The following is a 15,150-nucleotide window of genomic DNA, read 5'->3' on the forward strand; positions in this document are numbered from 1 at the left end:
TTTTTTACAGTGTATAAATATCACATTTGAATCTGAAAAGATCAAATCCTAAAACAGCAGAAAGTCTAATTGTGTTCTGATCCTCATTGTTGCACCCCCCACCCCCACCCCGTCGCTTGGACACACATTACATTCAGTCAACTCTGAGATTAATCTCATGTTTTCGTTGTCGGTGTTCTGACTCCGCTGCTGCCTGGTGGCTGCAACATGCTTCACAGCAGTGTCCACTAGAGGTTTATTATCTATCAAATGTTACAGATCATGAGTGAAACACACACTAATACTGAAATAATCATTTGCAATCTACTTTAATTTTACAGACATCCTGCTCCTTCAACCAGCACAATAAAACCTCCTATCAAGGCTGTATTGCTCTCGCTCCCTCTTTCATAAAATTTACGTTGTGCTTTATTTGTGACTTTCATAGCATGCTGTTTAAATTGTACTTGTCATTGCACTTGTTGTTCTTAGAGGAAATATAGGTACCACTTTACAATAGGGCTCCCCTTAAAGATGGCTAATAAATACTAATTCCTCTATAAACACTTATAAATCATTAATAACTGCTTATTATGCATTAATTAAGGGTGACAAAGAGACAAAATTGACCAGTTTCTTGTCAAATAGTGCGCCAAATCTGCCACCTTTATATTGCCATATTAAACATTTCAGACTAATTTGAGACATCAAACATGGGGTCCCCCAGGGTTCAATCTTGGGACCATTACTTTTCATTATTTATATTAATGACTTTGTAACTTCTTCTAAAATATTTCATAAGGTCGTTTTTACTGATGATACTGACTTTTTTTTTTTTCTTCACTTAAAAATGCATCGGAACTGGAGGAAATAGTAAATGCAGAACTGCAAAAGGTAAATACCTGGTTCAAGAGTTAATATTCATTGTAAGTATCTAAAACTATCGGTAATATTATATGTTGAAAACATTAGGTTTACAAATGCTTATTGTGCTCACAAGGTAGTAACTCAGTCTGAAATGTTTAATGTAACAACTCTAGATAAAATATATAGGTGAACAGATTTGGTTCACTATTTGGCAAGAAACTGGTCAGTTTTGTCTCTGTCACCCTTAATTAATGCATATTAAGCAGTTATTAATGATTTATAAGGTGTTTATAGAGGAATTAATAACATATCGATAAACTATGTATTTGCTATCTATAAGGGGAGCCTTATCATAAAGTATATATGTTTGTTTGTTAAAGCTAAAGTTGAGCTACAGGGGAAATCCTCCTGCAGCCTTTCTGTGGAGTATCAGGCTGTCTGTCTTGTTGATTTTCTTGCCTGTCCTTATTAGATGCTGAGAGACAGACATGGCCATCCGCCCCAGGTCTCTCCCCCTCAACCCAGATGAAGCTCTGCAGCAGGGTGTGAGCAATAATGAATCACCATTAGCCCGGGTCAGATGGGCTGACAGCCAATTTACAGGGGGGCTACAGGAGCCTGACATCCAGGTGAGTGCCAGCACTTAACTCTTTCATCCTGAGCTCACGCAGGTGTTTTTAAAGTCCAGATTGGAGCTGAGGATCGTTTATCTCAAACTAGTGTGAATTCTTCTGCGTGAAATCGGCCGTAGTGGACTTCACATGTAGGAACATCATGACACCTAGTGGTTAGAAATACTTACAAAAAGGTGTTGGGACTTCTGCTTGAAGGCCAAGTTCACATCCAAGTCTAAAAATAAAAAAAAAGGAATTAAAAAAGTTTAAAAGTCTTTCCGGGAGGAAATGCATATCGCCCGCCGCCTTTCATGCCAGAGTTTACTAGATCATCATCTGTTGAGAAGAAACTGTGGCTGTTTTGGTCGTGATCCTGCACGATCTGACAGTTCTCAGAGTACGTGTTGTGAATGACTCTCGGCTACTATCATATCAAAGTTTAGCTCAATATCTGTGAAATTGACTGAGTTGTTGCCATTTTTGTGTTTACTAAGTTTGATCAGCTGTGGCAGCCATATTAAATTGGGCTGAACCCGAAGCTTAAACAATTGTGGGCGAACAATCAATAACTGCTTTCTAAAAGTTTCATTCAGATCCGACAAGTGGTGCATGGGATATTTTGCTAACAGACACACAGAGCTGATCCTTATGCTTAATGGCAAGGTTTTAAACACAGTTCTTGTATTATCAGTTAGAGTATAAGTTAAGGATGACTCTCGGCTACTATCATACTAAATTTTAGCTCAGTGGCTGTAAAATTTACTGAATTGTAGCCAGTTTAGTGTTTGTTATATTAGCTTTGTCGTGGCTGTTATCTTAAATTGAATTCACTCAAAAAGTTAATCAGTTGTAGGTGATCTTACAACTATAAGAGCCTATAAATTAAGACGAAATGAAATACAAACTCGTTTTTTAAGCAGACGTGTGATAACAGAACCTTGTTCTAGTTTGTGTGTTAATTTAAATACCAATAAAGTTAAAAGTTTTAAAAGCCAGCTGAAGCCGAGCTCAATCTGTCGGGGAAAAAAGCAGCTATATATGGAGAGAACATCTGCCGAAAAAACAAACTCTCTTTCATGATGACAAACAGGCCATCTGTGCTGCTTGCTTCATGTCCAACAAGCACACATTTCCTGCTCCGACTGAGCCAGGAAATAAGTTTGTAAAACTTCTGATAAGCAGATTTATGAATTAAGTTTATTTTGAAAGTTGAAAAAAAAGGAAAGCTTAAGTCTAATATTCCAAAACTGCACATCTGGATTCAAATTTAAGCCTTTTGGGTGGGATAAAAATTGCATCATCTCCTTTTTGTTCAGTTTTTGTGAGTCAAATATAATTAACTAAGAAAATGCTTTGAATAATAAAGCTTTTGGATAAATATAAATTGTGAATTTAACATTAATTTAAAACTAATAACCGTTTTCTGGCAGACAATGCGACTGTGGTGCTGAGCAGCAATTATATCAGATCTGAACTTAATGATGGACACTTTAAAATTAAGTACATAAATAAATCTGCTATTTTTGGAGCTGGTCAAATAGTTGGAATCCAAGTGGAGGAAAAAAAAAAAAAGTAAAATAAAGATAAATAGCTCCAGCTCTCTGATGCTCTGAGGATGCAGCTTTCATTTATTATGCAACCATAAATGCACCGAGTGAGACGGCAATTTTTCTCTGTCTGTTTCTATGGCGGAGTGTTATGAATAGCAAAAAACGAGGTAGAGAAGTGGTTTTGGCCCTGTTTGATTTTTTTTTTTAAATATGCAAACAGTGTGAAGAAAGATGAACAAACTGCTGATTAAAACATGCTTCACAGGTACAATGAATTTCCTAACTCATAAAGTTTGACAATAAAAAAAAATGCACATTAGCTTTTAAATATCCCTGGTTTCATTAATCTGAATGAGAGACTGTAATTTTATTTTCACTGATAATATGACTACTAAAGTCAGTGTGTTAATATAAACATGTGTGCTAGCAGAACACTTTGCACTCAGACTGCAGGCTTACTCGCGGTTCCTAGAGTTTCCAAAAGCAGAATGGGAGGCAGAGCTTTCAGTTATCAGGCTCCTCTCTTGTGGAACCAGTTTCCATAATTCTGCCCATAAGGCTGACACAGTTCGGTTTTAAGACTGGGCTTAAGTCTTTCCTTTTTGATAAATCCTATAGTTAGTTGGCTTGGTTTCCTGACCTATTCCTAATCCTATGCTGCTATAAGCGTAGATTACTGGAGAACAAACTGACCTCGTTTCATCAAACAAGCACTTACAATTACATACAAATGAATAGCTTGTATTTGTAATTATTCTTTCTTAACATGTGATTTACGTCTTCTCTTTCCTCCTAGAGTAAACCTGATGGCCTCCATCCTGGACCTGCCATTGTGTATCTGTTCCTCCTTCCTGTCCTCTCAGATCCATCCAGTGGAAGCAGATGGCCGCTTGTCCTGAGCCTGGTTCTGCTAAAGGTTTCTTCCTCATGAGGGAGTTGTTCCTTTCTACAGTTGCCTCTGTGCTTGCTTAGAATGGGAGACTGCGATAAAGTGAAAACTCAAAGCAGTCTATAGGCTGCTTAGATAAATAACATAAACTGACTTTATATGTATGTTTATGTTTATGTTCGGTGTCCTGAGCCAACTTCTGTTGTGATTTGGTGCTATATAAACAAACTGAATTTGAAATGAGCTGCTTTCTTTTGCAAACATGCTCTTAGAAATAAACTAAGATAACGTAAACCTACATTGTTGCACATTTCCTGTATATTTTAACCATCTTCAGGCGTTAAAGGGTTAAAGCGTTTTCCGTGTTTCTTGACTCCGCCCCCTTTGAGTGACTCAGCAGCAAAACAGGAAGTAGAAAGCGCTCCGAGCTCAGCGCGTTTATCAGCTGCGTGTTTACCGTCTTTAAAACTTGAAATAACCTGTAAAGGCTTCATTCAAACGAGTTCAAGACGAAAACATCTGGACTTTATTTATAACAGAAGACGTTTCGCTTCTCATGCGAGGAGCTTTTACAAGCCAAAGAACAAAGGGGTTCGAGCTAAGCTAAGCTAACGTAAGCTAGATAAACATGCAGGTGTCACTCGTTGTAAAGGCTTGTGATTTCACGTGTGAGTTTTCTTCTGTTTCATCAGCTTCCAAACACTTTGCTCTACTTTCACTTTCAGGAGAAAACGGAAGTGAAGGATCATGGCAGGCAGGTTCTCTCTACCTGAGGAGGACCTCACCTGCCCCATATGCTGCACCATCTTCAGGGACCCGGTGGTCCTCAAGTGCGCCCACAGCTTCTGTGGACCCTGTCTGCAGCAGTACTGGACTGCTGGGAGGGGGCGTGACTGTCCCCTGTGCAGGACCCAGAGCCTGGATGACCCGGTGCCCAGCCTGACCCTGAAGAACCTGTGCGAGTCCTGCGTGCAGGAGGAGAGTCGCGATGACGAGGATCCAGGGGCGGAGCTGTACTGTGATCCAGGGGTGTGCCCCCTCCATGGGGAGAGGCTGAAGCTGTACTGCTTGTTGGACAAGGAGCCGATCTGTGTTGTGTGCCACACCTCGAGGAAGCACAAGCAGCACGACTGTTGTCCCATAAGTGAGGCACTTCTGGATGTGAAGGTGAGTGTCGTACAACCCTGATTCTAACAAAGATGTGTTTCGACTTTTACAATTCTTTGAAAAAAAAGGTTGGTTTGATTTTGATGGCAGTAACTTGCTTTTTAAAAAGTTAAATAAGGATCACGTTTCCTGCTGTGAACAAAAAGACAACATCTAGACACTGAGCTTGCACATCTAGTGCCTCTCCAGATGTGCAAGCTGCCTATGTCTGCAATACAAATGCACCCCCATACCATCAGAGAGGCAGCATGGAGTCCATGCTTTCCATAAAGAATGTCTGATCACAAAACAGTTATCCACTTTCCTTGAATCCGTTTTAAACGAGCTTTCTTCTTTGCATGACCAAACTTTAAACTGCGTGTCTGACTGACACCGAGCCCACGCAGGGATGTCCAGAATCAGACCTGGCATTTTATTTTTATTATTTTATTGCAGTACTGTCTAAGGATCACAGGCATCTCATAATGACTTTCAACCTTGTTTGGTGCACACAGAGTTTTGTCCAGCACTTGACATCTTTTGATGATATTATGAACGTTAGATGATTGGATATTCAAAGTGTTTTCAACTTCCTGTTAAGGAACATTATTCTGAAATTGTTCCACTACTTGTAGACTGCATGTGAACCTCTGCCCATCTTTACTTCTGAAAGATTCAGTTTCTGTAATAATAATAATTATACCCAGACATCGTACTAACCAGATGTTAAGACTCCCTGAAGGTAGCCACCTATTATTATCCACCTGAAAAGGGTCTTGCTCTTCTGTCAACGTTAATGCAGGATCGGCACTGTGATGTGCACTATTACTCTTATTGGCGTTTCGAGTTACCATGGCGACGTAATATGCAAACAAAGACGCCATTTTTCTCATTGGAAAAATAAATCAGCAGTTTTTTAGAGATAGTAAGCTAAAATTTGGTGTGACGTCAGCTGAGAGCAATGCCCTATGAATACTGAATTCAAATAAAAAATCCAAGATGGCCGCCAAAGTTAAATTTAAACGGCTTTACCTATTTTTACACATACGAAGCTGAAATTTGGTTTGATAGCTGAGAATGTTCCCCTATTACATACTGAATCCAAATAAAAAAAAATCCAAGATGGTCACCATAGCTTAAAAGAAACCAAATACTATAAGGCATTAATTTTTTTTGCCACGTTCAGCTGAGATTTGGTGTGGTGGTAGCGGAGAGCAAACCCCAACACAAAGTACTGTCAAATAAAAAGTTTAACATGGCCATGATGTGGCAGTCTCCATCAAACGTTTCTCCAGGAACTTTCTACTGTATTTTCCGGGTTACAAGTCGCTTCGGTGTATAAGTCGCCTTTATTTAGAAGCGTATTTCAGAAAGTGCAAGAACAGACATTTAATCTGAAATAACAATAACTAGGGATGCACGATATTGGGATTTTTGGCCAATATGCCGATATGTTAAAACTTATTTGGCCGATAAGCGATACCAATACCAATTTTTTTTTTCTAGACCCAGTTACCAAAAATACCTTTTACTCCAAAAAGGAGCTGAAACTGATGTAACATATAAATATATAATTTATATTTTATAAAAATAAAAAATAAACTTTTAATGTCGTTTAGCTATTTTGATGGAATGGCTTATGTCCAATATTTAACTTTATCTGATACCATGCCGATTATATTGTGCATCCCTAATAACACACAGGGCTGACTGACCGTCAGGATTGCCGGTACATTTCCCGGCGGCCTGGCGCTCAGTAGTCGCCGAGGGACTGGACTAAAAGTTCGGTTCATTTTGCGCTTTATTATTTTAAATAAACAAGCCGCTCTTGCCCGGTCTCACTCCATGTATTACTGAAGCTGCAGCAGCTATGGGAAAAGACGGACCCCCCACCTTCCACCCCTTTAAGTCTGTCTCAGCACAGACACAGGTTGCACACCTGCCCTCGTGGACTTACGCTCCTGACACTTATATGTTTGCACGTGGCGTATAAAAAAATATACATTGCAGGACTGGCCATCTATGAAAAAAATGAGCGACTTATAGTCTGAAAAATACGGTAGTTTCAATATACCTCTCCAGCTGTTTTCTTGTTTAAACCACTTTTACAGCCTTCTGTTGCCCTGTTCTTTTTAGTTCTGCATTATTGCCATCAAATTCAAAACAGTTTCGTAGTTTAAACATCCGATGTGTTTACTATGTTCCAGCATGAATAAAATATGGGTTTAGGATCACAAATCGTTGCATTTAGTTCATATTTTTCCTATTTTACACAACCCTCCTAACTTTTGGAACCATTCTATAATGTTTTTTTGTTAGAATTAGATAAAATGCTTTCCGTTGTCACTCTTAACTATCTGTGCAGGAGAAGATGAAGTCTGCTCTGAGCTCGTTGCAAGAAAAAAAGGATTCATTTGAAAAAATGAGAGGAAATTATGAAGACACGGTGGAACACATTCAGGTGAAGTTCCTTTATTTTTAATATGTTTCGAATCAGTTTCCGAACTGTATCTTCAAGCAGGGCTATTTTCCAGGTCCAGGCTCAATTCGTGGAAAGGCGAACCCGTGAGGTGTTCGGAAAACTCCACGACTTCCTTCGTGCCGAAGAAGAATCCAGAATGGAGGCGCTGAGGAGGGAGGCGGAGCAGAAGACCACAGAGATGAGGCAGAGGATTGAGGAAATTGGGACAAATATATCATCCATGTCTGAAACCATCAGAGTTTTGGAGGAGGAGATGGCTTCGGAGGACATCTCTGTACTTCATGTACGTTTTATCATAATAGAACTGTGTACAAATAGTGTTGCTTTTGATTATTAAAATAACTTCTTTTTGTTTTTTTCAGAAATCCTGCAGTACACTGGCAAGGTATGATGAAGCAATTTCTGTTTATACGTTTTATTGTCTTCACGGCATCTGGTTCTAATTTCTGCAGAGCAAACAATCCAGTTGAAGATCCAGTCATGGCTGCTGGAGCGCTCATAGATGTGGCCAAATATGTTGGCTCTTTAACGTTCCAAGTGTGGGAAAAGATGCAGAAAATTGCCAAATACAGTGAGTTCATGTTTTAAATCATAGAAAGACTATTTCACTTCTTAACTTCAGATTCAAGCTATTGTATTTTTCGCCCTATAAGTCGCGTTTTTTGCATAATTTGCATGTCCTGTGACTTATACGCCGAAGTGATGTATTTATGTTTTTTCACCATATTTAAAAACCAATTCTTGGCTGAGATATGACCATTTTCATTCATTCTGACTGAAAATATTGAACACTACCATCTTCAGCCACTAGATGGGACTTGATAGTATGGCATGCCGTTGTGTCATGTAATGATAAAAGTGGCTACGTCTGCCAAGAGCAACCGTCAAATCAGCTTAATTTTGCTGCGCCACACCGGCAAAATGCAGATAATTTGACCATTAAAGTGCATTTATTAAGTAAAAGTTCAACTGAGACACACCTTTGCTATAATTTTGAGCAAACAAATAATTGTTTTTAAGTGTTAATCTGATTAAATTTTTGTTAAAGGCCTCCCGTGCACGCTCCCGGGGCCGCCATTTGACAACCAATCGATTTTTGGTACAACACCGGCCCACGTTTCCAGGTTGTCAGCAGTGACACATAATAGATGCGACGTATACGGTGAAGCGACGTATTTACGGATTTTTCCACTTTATTAAACATTTTTGGACTGATGCGACTTATAGGGCGGTGCGACGTGTACGGCGGAAAATACGGTACCTTTGGCTGAAGTAAAAGGTGAAGTTCAGCTGACGTTTTTTGTTGTTTTGTCCAGCTCCAGTCACTCTGGACCCCAACACCGCGGCCCCCTGGCTCGTCCTGTCAGACGACCTCACCAGTGTCTGTGACAGCGACGAGAAGCAGCGGCTGCCCAACAACCCGGAGAGGTTCCACCCCGACACGGCCGTTGTGGGCCGGGAGGGCCTGACCTCCGGCAAGCACGCCTGGGAGGTTAATGTGGGAGACAACACAGCCTGGGTGGTGGGCGTGGCCAAAGAATCCATCAAGAGGAAGGAGAAAGTCACCTCAGTCTTGAATAACGGCTATCTGTGCGTGTATTTTTACCACAAAATGTACTTCGCCGGCACCTCGCCTTTGACGCGACTCAGCTTGAAGCGGAATCCGCAGAGGATCCGAGTGCTGCTGGATTGCGACAAAGGCAGGCTGTCGTTCTACGACCCGCACAACAACACGCACATCTACACCTTCAAACACCCCATCACTGAGGCGGTCTTTCCTTACCTCTGGGTGGGCTGCCAGACGTGTCCTTTGACGGTCGAACCCATGGAAGTGTCCCTGAAAGTTGCGGAGTTTTGCTAAGAGTCCATCTGATTCAAATAGTACCATTTCTAAGCTTTAGAGCGGTGATGTTGCACATTTATTTAAAAATAAAGCACTAAAATATTTGCATTTTGAATAATTACCACTTAAACTTAATCATGCACACTGAACATGAGACTAACAATCCTTTCTGCACTTTTTGAAAGCCTAACCATCTAGAAAATACTATTTATATGTATTACAGTAGTCCCTTGATTATCGCAGGGTCACGTTCCAGACACCCCCATGATAGGTGAAAAACCGCGAAGTTGGAATGTTACATTTATTTTAGTATTTATATATATAGTAAGGCTTTATAAACCCTTCCCACACTCTTGCAATGTTCTAAACTCTTAAACCAACATAATTTTAACAACATACCTATATGTACTGTTAGATCTGGGCGATATGGACCAAAATTAACATCTCGATATTTTAAGCTAAATGGCGATATACGATATATATCGATATTTTTTATTATTTCCATAATTAATAACAAAAATATATTTCTGAGTCGAAGCTTTGTCCCCGTTGTCACATAGGCACATTTAATAAGAAACCAATGTACAAAATAAATGTCTAAAAAATAAACTAATCCTCCTCAGCTGTGCCGCCTTCACTATGTTAGTAAGCGTGTGTGAAGCAGCATGTAAGGGGCTGTGTTTGTATTCAGTGAGGGAGGAGGAGGGGCCGCGTGCAGTTGGCGGTGCCGATGGGCAGAAAAAGAAGAACTAACGGGTTTTCAAATAATTATAATGCAACGTAAAAATACTGATATAGACGATATAGTCCCATCTTATATGAAATTATCTTGATATTTTTTAAATATCGAGATATCGCCCAGCCCTATTCTCTACAGTACTGCAAAATTTTGTATGGGTACTCATCAGCTCTGCACACCAGAGCTCGGTTCCGGTTCAGAAGACCTAACCTGCAGCGACAAAGTCGCCGCCCCGTCCAGATTAAAGTGCGCGTGGATAATTGAGCTTCAGGATTATTTGAGACCTTCCTGGCAGTTCTGTGAGCTTAATAGGTAGATCGTTACTTCTGACTTTGCGTTACAAAACTTCCCCTCCATTTCAGTAGAAAGCAGCGGCTGGAAGCACTGTTGGCTTCTTGGTAGTGTAGTTCTTTTGACTGGCGTTACAGTGTAGGCTTATTGAAAGAAAACTACAAAATGGCGGTGCATGTCCGAAGTTTTTTTTTTTTTTTGTTAACTTTTTATCCCGTACTGTCCCAATCATGTGAGTCATATTAAAGTTGACAATCGTCTGTCGTTTACAATTTTGCGTTGAAAAACCGCGAAAGAGAGAGTCGGCGAAAGTCGAACCGCGATGTAGCGAGGGACTACTGTATTACTAATAAAATATATTGTAACTTGTGCAAATTATTGGTGTTGTATTTCATCATCAGTGTATTTTTATGCAATTCATGTTTGGACAATAGATACTTTTTTGTGTGTTAAAGTCTATTGCAACAAGAATGTTCAAAAGTGGCCTTTGAAACTTAATGAATTCAGAATTAATGAATGTGCTGTGTGGAGACTGCATGCTTTGTTTGGATAAATGGGTTTGTCTACATTTATATAATTAAATATCAATAAATTAATATGGTTTGGCTTGATGTGAGCATGCATGGTGTTTGATAAACATGTATGGAAATGATTCAAATAATGTGTTTTAACAGAATTGGAGTGCCTGTACTGTTCAGCTGTTTGTGGGGTATTTGTATGAACTTTAGAAATCCAAATCTTAGTTTCATCTAAGCCGAGTCATATGTTTTGTGTTTCGTCTTTGTAAACCAGTGATTTTGCAGCTTTTAAAGTTTCACTTTAAGCTTTTGCACAAGCTCAGGTGAACATTAAGCACTCCTTCAGAATGACATAATTCACGGTTAGTCCAAAGCTGCTACTCTGTTTCTGAAATATCAAACAAATTACTCATATAGTTCAGTTTTTATGTTTTGTCTGATCCATAATGAGCAGTATTGATTCTGGTTTCCAGCAGCAATGAGGGTATTCTTATAAACAAAAAGTTGTCCTCTGGCTAAATTTGCTGGTCAATTCTAGATAAACTGGATAATTTGAAGTTTGCAGAAAATCAGAATGGGAGGAAGATCTTTCAGTTATCAGGCTCCTCTGTTGTGGAACCACCTTCCAGTTTCTGTCCATGAGGCTGACACATTGTCCAGTTTTAAGAATGGGATTAAGATTGTCCTTTTTGATAAATCCTATGGCTAGCTAGCTTGTTATGCTACTAGACTTGGAGGACAAATTGACCTAATTTCCTTAAATGACTTGCTAAAACTGAACAGTTTTCATTTGATATTATTTCAATCTTTACGTAATTCTTGACCTGCCATTGTGTAGCTGTTCCTCTCAAACCCAGCGGGTCAAAGCAGATGACCACTTGTCCTGAGCCTGGTTCTGCTAAAGGTTTCTTCATGAGGGAGTTTTTCCCTTTCCACTGTCGTCTTCATGCTCAAGATGAGAATCTGTGATGGAGTTAAACTCAAAGCAGTCTGCTCCTCTGATGAATAACGTTAAATGATTATTTTTATATATGACTGTTTCTGTTCAGTGACATGGCGCTGTATAAATAAACTGAATTGAATTAGAAGTCATAAATTACAGCTAAACTTTGTGGTTTCGCTAATATGTCCATTTGTGAAGCACTCTGTATAAGTCTTTCCCCTCCTTCACACAGTTCGTCCCTTGTTCTTAGCCATTCTCTCTGATGCGTGTGATGACAGCAAGGAAACTCCCAGGATGCTACGTTGCTACTTGTATACAGCTCTCAGTGCTACTCATTAAATATGAAAAGCTTCCTTGAATGTCAACGTTCATGCTCAAAAATCCAACAAAGTTGATTGACAACCTGACTTAACTGTGTTGGATTTTTTACCTGGATTATTGAGCATGAACTTTGATGTTTTGAACCACTTTGGTTATGGCTGCCTTAGAGGAGTCGACGGGGGAGAGGGTGGGTCCCATAAACCATCTTATCACCAACAAACTGGTTGACCCACAACGTGAGCGTGCTGCTTGTGGGACTGAGTTTGTTGTGGCTCCTCGGACTGATGAAGTCCTTTGGATGAAGGATCTCGACAAAAAGTAGAACCCATCCAGATGACCTGACTTAACTTTGTTGAACGGTTCATGATGAGCTCAGGCCCTGATGGCGTAAGAGCAAGGTCATAGTTCAGATAAGTGTCTGCGATGTGTAATCATGAGCAAAAATGAAGTTTTTATTTGAGTTTGCAGCAAATGTTTAGTTTGTTTCCATAAAATGTGCAGTCAAGTCCCACTTGACAATTAATCTGGTGGTAAAAATGCATTTGAAACGTGCGATTCATGACACAACTTTAATTTAATTATTTAAAGGAATGACATCCAGGAAAAACAAGTGCTTTTGCTTGTATGTTCTTACGTGTTCGTCAAAATAAAATCTGAAACAAGCTGGATCGTTTATGTTTTTATTTGTCGATATTCAGCCACGTAACAGACTGCGTGCCTCTAAAGTTAAACTGTTTCACAAATGTATTTCACAGTAAAGGAACCGTTTTAAAAATATATTCTTCTTTACAAGCCACCGTTCTTTAAAACTAAATTGCACAATCCATCATTTCTGCTGAGTACAAAATGATTATTTGTGTGTGTGTGTGTGTGTGTGGGGGGGGGGGGGGGGGTGATCAATTTTAGCAAACAGCTATTCTTTGAACATTTAACCGGCAATTAAAAAAATCTAGTCCTGGATGTTGCGTCCAAGCATAAAAAAATAAAAGCCCTGTAGTGTTTGAACTCCTAACTCAAAGAGAGAACTATATAAAAATGCCTTTATTTTATTAATGACATTACTATTCCAACAAATTTGACAAACAAGGCATTATGTTGTAGTTTAAATACACGTGTCTTAAAATGTGCAATTCTGCATGTGTTTGTAATAATTCGGCTTGCAAATATAAACAGCAACATCACAGTCACAAAACCCACAAACTCACGCAGATCTGCTCTTAAAACATAAGATACATGAGAAGACAAGAGGAAAATGAAAGATTTATGTTAACATTTGCTGTATGGTACAGCCACACGTGAAGATGTAAACAAAAGACTCATCAGGTTTCCTGTTTCAATAAAACATCCACAGTTTGGCCTGCAGGGGGCGCCAGATAGAAGGCTGTGTTGTATATACAGTGAGGAGAATAAGTATTGAACACCCTGCGACTTTGCAAGTTCTCTAGAAATCATGTAGGGGTCTGAAATTTTCCTAGGTGCATGTCCACTGTGAGAGACATAATCTAAAAATAATAATAATCCAGAAATCACAATGTATGATTTTTATTTATTTATTTGTGGGTTGCTGCTGCAAATAAGTATTTGAACACCTGTGAAAATCAATGTCAGTATTTGGTACAGTGGCCTTTGTTTGCAGTTACAGAGGTCAAAGGTTTCCTGTAGTTTTTTCACCAGGTGTGCACACACTGCAGCAGAGATTTTGGTCCATTCCTCCACACAGATCTTCTCTAGATCAGCCAGGTTTCTGGGCTGTCGCTGAGAAACACGGAGTTTGAACTCCCTCCAAAGTTTTTCTATAGGGTTTAGATCTGGAGACTGACTAGGCCACTCCAGAACCTTGATATGCTTCTTGTGGAGCCACTCCTTGGTTCTCCTGACTTTGTGCTTCGGGTCATTGTCATGTTGGAAGGCGCAGCCACGACCCGTCTTCAATGCTCTCACTGATTGTGTGGGGTGGACAGGTGTCTTTATGCAGCTAACGACCTCAAACAGCTGCTTCTCATTGAGAATAATAAGTGGAGTGGAGGTGGACTTTTTAGAGGTGGACTAACAGGTCTTTGAGGACCAGAACTGTTGCTGATTGGCAGGTGTTCAAATATATATTTGCAGCAGTAACACACAAATAAATTATTAAAAAATCTTACATTGTGATTTCCAGATTTTTTAAATTTAGATTATGTCTCTCACAGTGGACATGCAACTAAGATGGAAATTTCAGACCCCTCTATGATTTCTAAGTGGGAGAACTTGCAAAGTCGCCGGGTGTTCAAATACTTATTCTCCTCACTGTATGTGTCAGCTAAACAGAGTGAAAAGAAAAAAAAAACATTTAAATGAAACTACAAAAGGCATCACAGGCATCAAAATACAAACCGGATTCCAAAAAAGTTGGGACAAGTCCATTTTTACCACTGTGTGGCATCCCCTCTTCTTCTTACAACACTCAACAGACGTCTGGGGACAGAGGAGACCAGTTTCTCAAGTTTAGAAATAGGAATGCTCTCCCATTCATGTCTAATACAGGCCTCTAACTGTTCAATCGTCTTGGGCCTTCTTTGTCGCACCTTCCTCTTTATGATGCACCAAATGTTCTCTATAGGTGAAAGATCTGGACTGCAGGCTGGCCATTTCAGTACCCAGATCCTTCTCCTACGTAGCCATGATGTTGTGATTGCTGCAGAATGTGGTCTGGCATTATCGTGTTGTAAAATGCAGGGTCTTCCCTGAAAGAGATGACGTCTAGATGGGAGCATATGTTGTTCTAGAACCTGAACATAGTTCTCTGCATTAATGGTGCCTTTCCAGACATGCAAGCTGCCCATGCCACAAGCGCTCATGCAACCCCATACCATCAGTGATGCAGGCTTCTGAACGGAGCGTTGATAACAACTTGGGCTATCCTTGTCCTCTCTGGTCTGGATGACATGGCGTCCCAGTGTTCCATAAAGAACTTCAAAATCGTGACTCA

General features: G+C 39.8%; 1 protein-coding gene across 1 annotated transcript; it reads left to right on the forward strand.

The window, feature by feature from the left end:
• The first annotated feature begins 4,646 nt into the window (after nt 1-4,646).
• On the forward strand, nt 4,647-9,628 carry LOC119428190 (tripartite motif-containing protein 35). The gene is made up of 6 exons (XM_037695835.1): nt 4,647-5,066; nt 7,411-7,506; nt 7,580-7,810; nt 7,890-7,912; nt 7,980-8,098; nt 8,844-9,628. The coding sequence occupies exons 1-6, from the start codon at nt 4,647-4,649 to the stop codon at nt 9,386-9,388; spliced, it is 1,434 nt and encodes a 477-aa protein (XP_037551763.1). The 3' UTR covers nt 9,389-9,628.
• Nucleotides 9,629-15,150: the final 5,522 nt, after the last annotated feature.

This window comes from Nematolebias whitei, chromosome 22 (assembly GCF_014905685.2).
Source record: "Nematolebias whitei isolate Nwh7 chromosome 22, NemWhi1, whole genome shotgun sequence".
Lineage (NCBI taxonomy): Eukaryota > Metazoa > Chordata > Actinopteri > Cyprinodontiformes > Rivulidae > Nematolebias > Nematolebias whitei.

Coding starts and splice junctions, on each gene's coding strand:
- LOC119428190 (XM_037695835.1), top strand. CDS start 4,647: ATGGCAGGCAGGTTCTCTCTACCTGAGGAGGACCTCACCTGCCCCATA. Junction 5,067..7,410: donor AGGCACTTCTGGATGTGAAG/GTGAGTGTCGTA, acceptor CTATCTGTGCAG/GAGAAGATGAAGTCTGCTCT. Junction 7,811..7,889: donor AGGACATCTCTGTACTTCAT/GTACGTTTTATC, acceptor TGTTTTTTTCAG/AAATCCTGCAGTACACTGGC.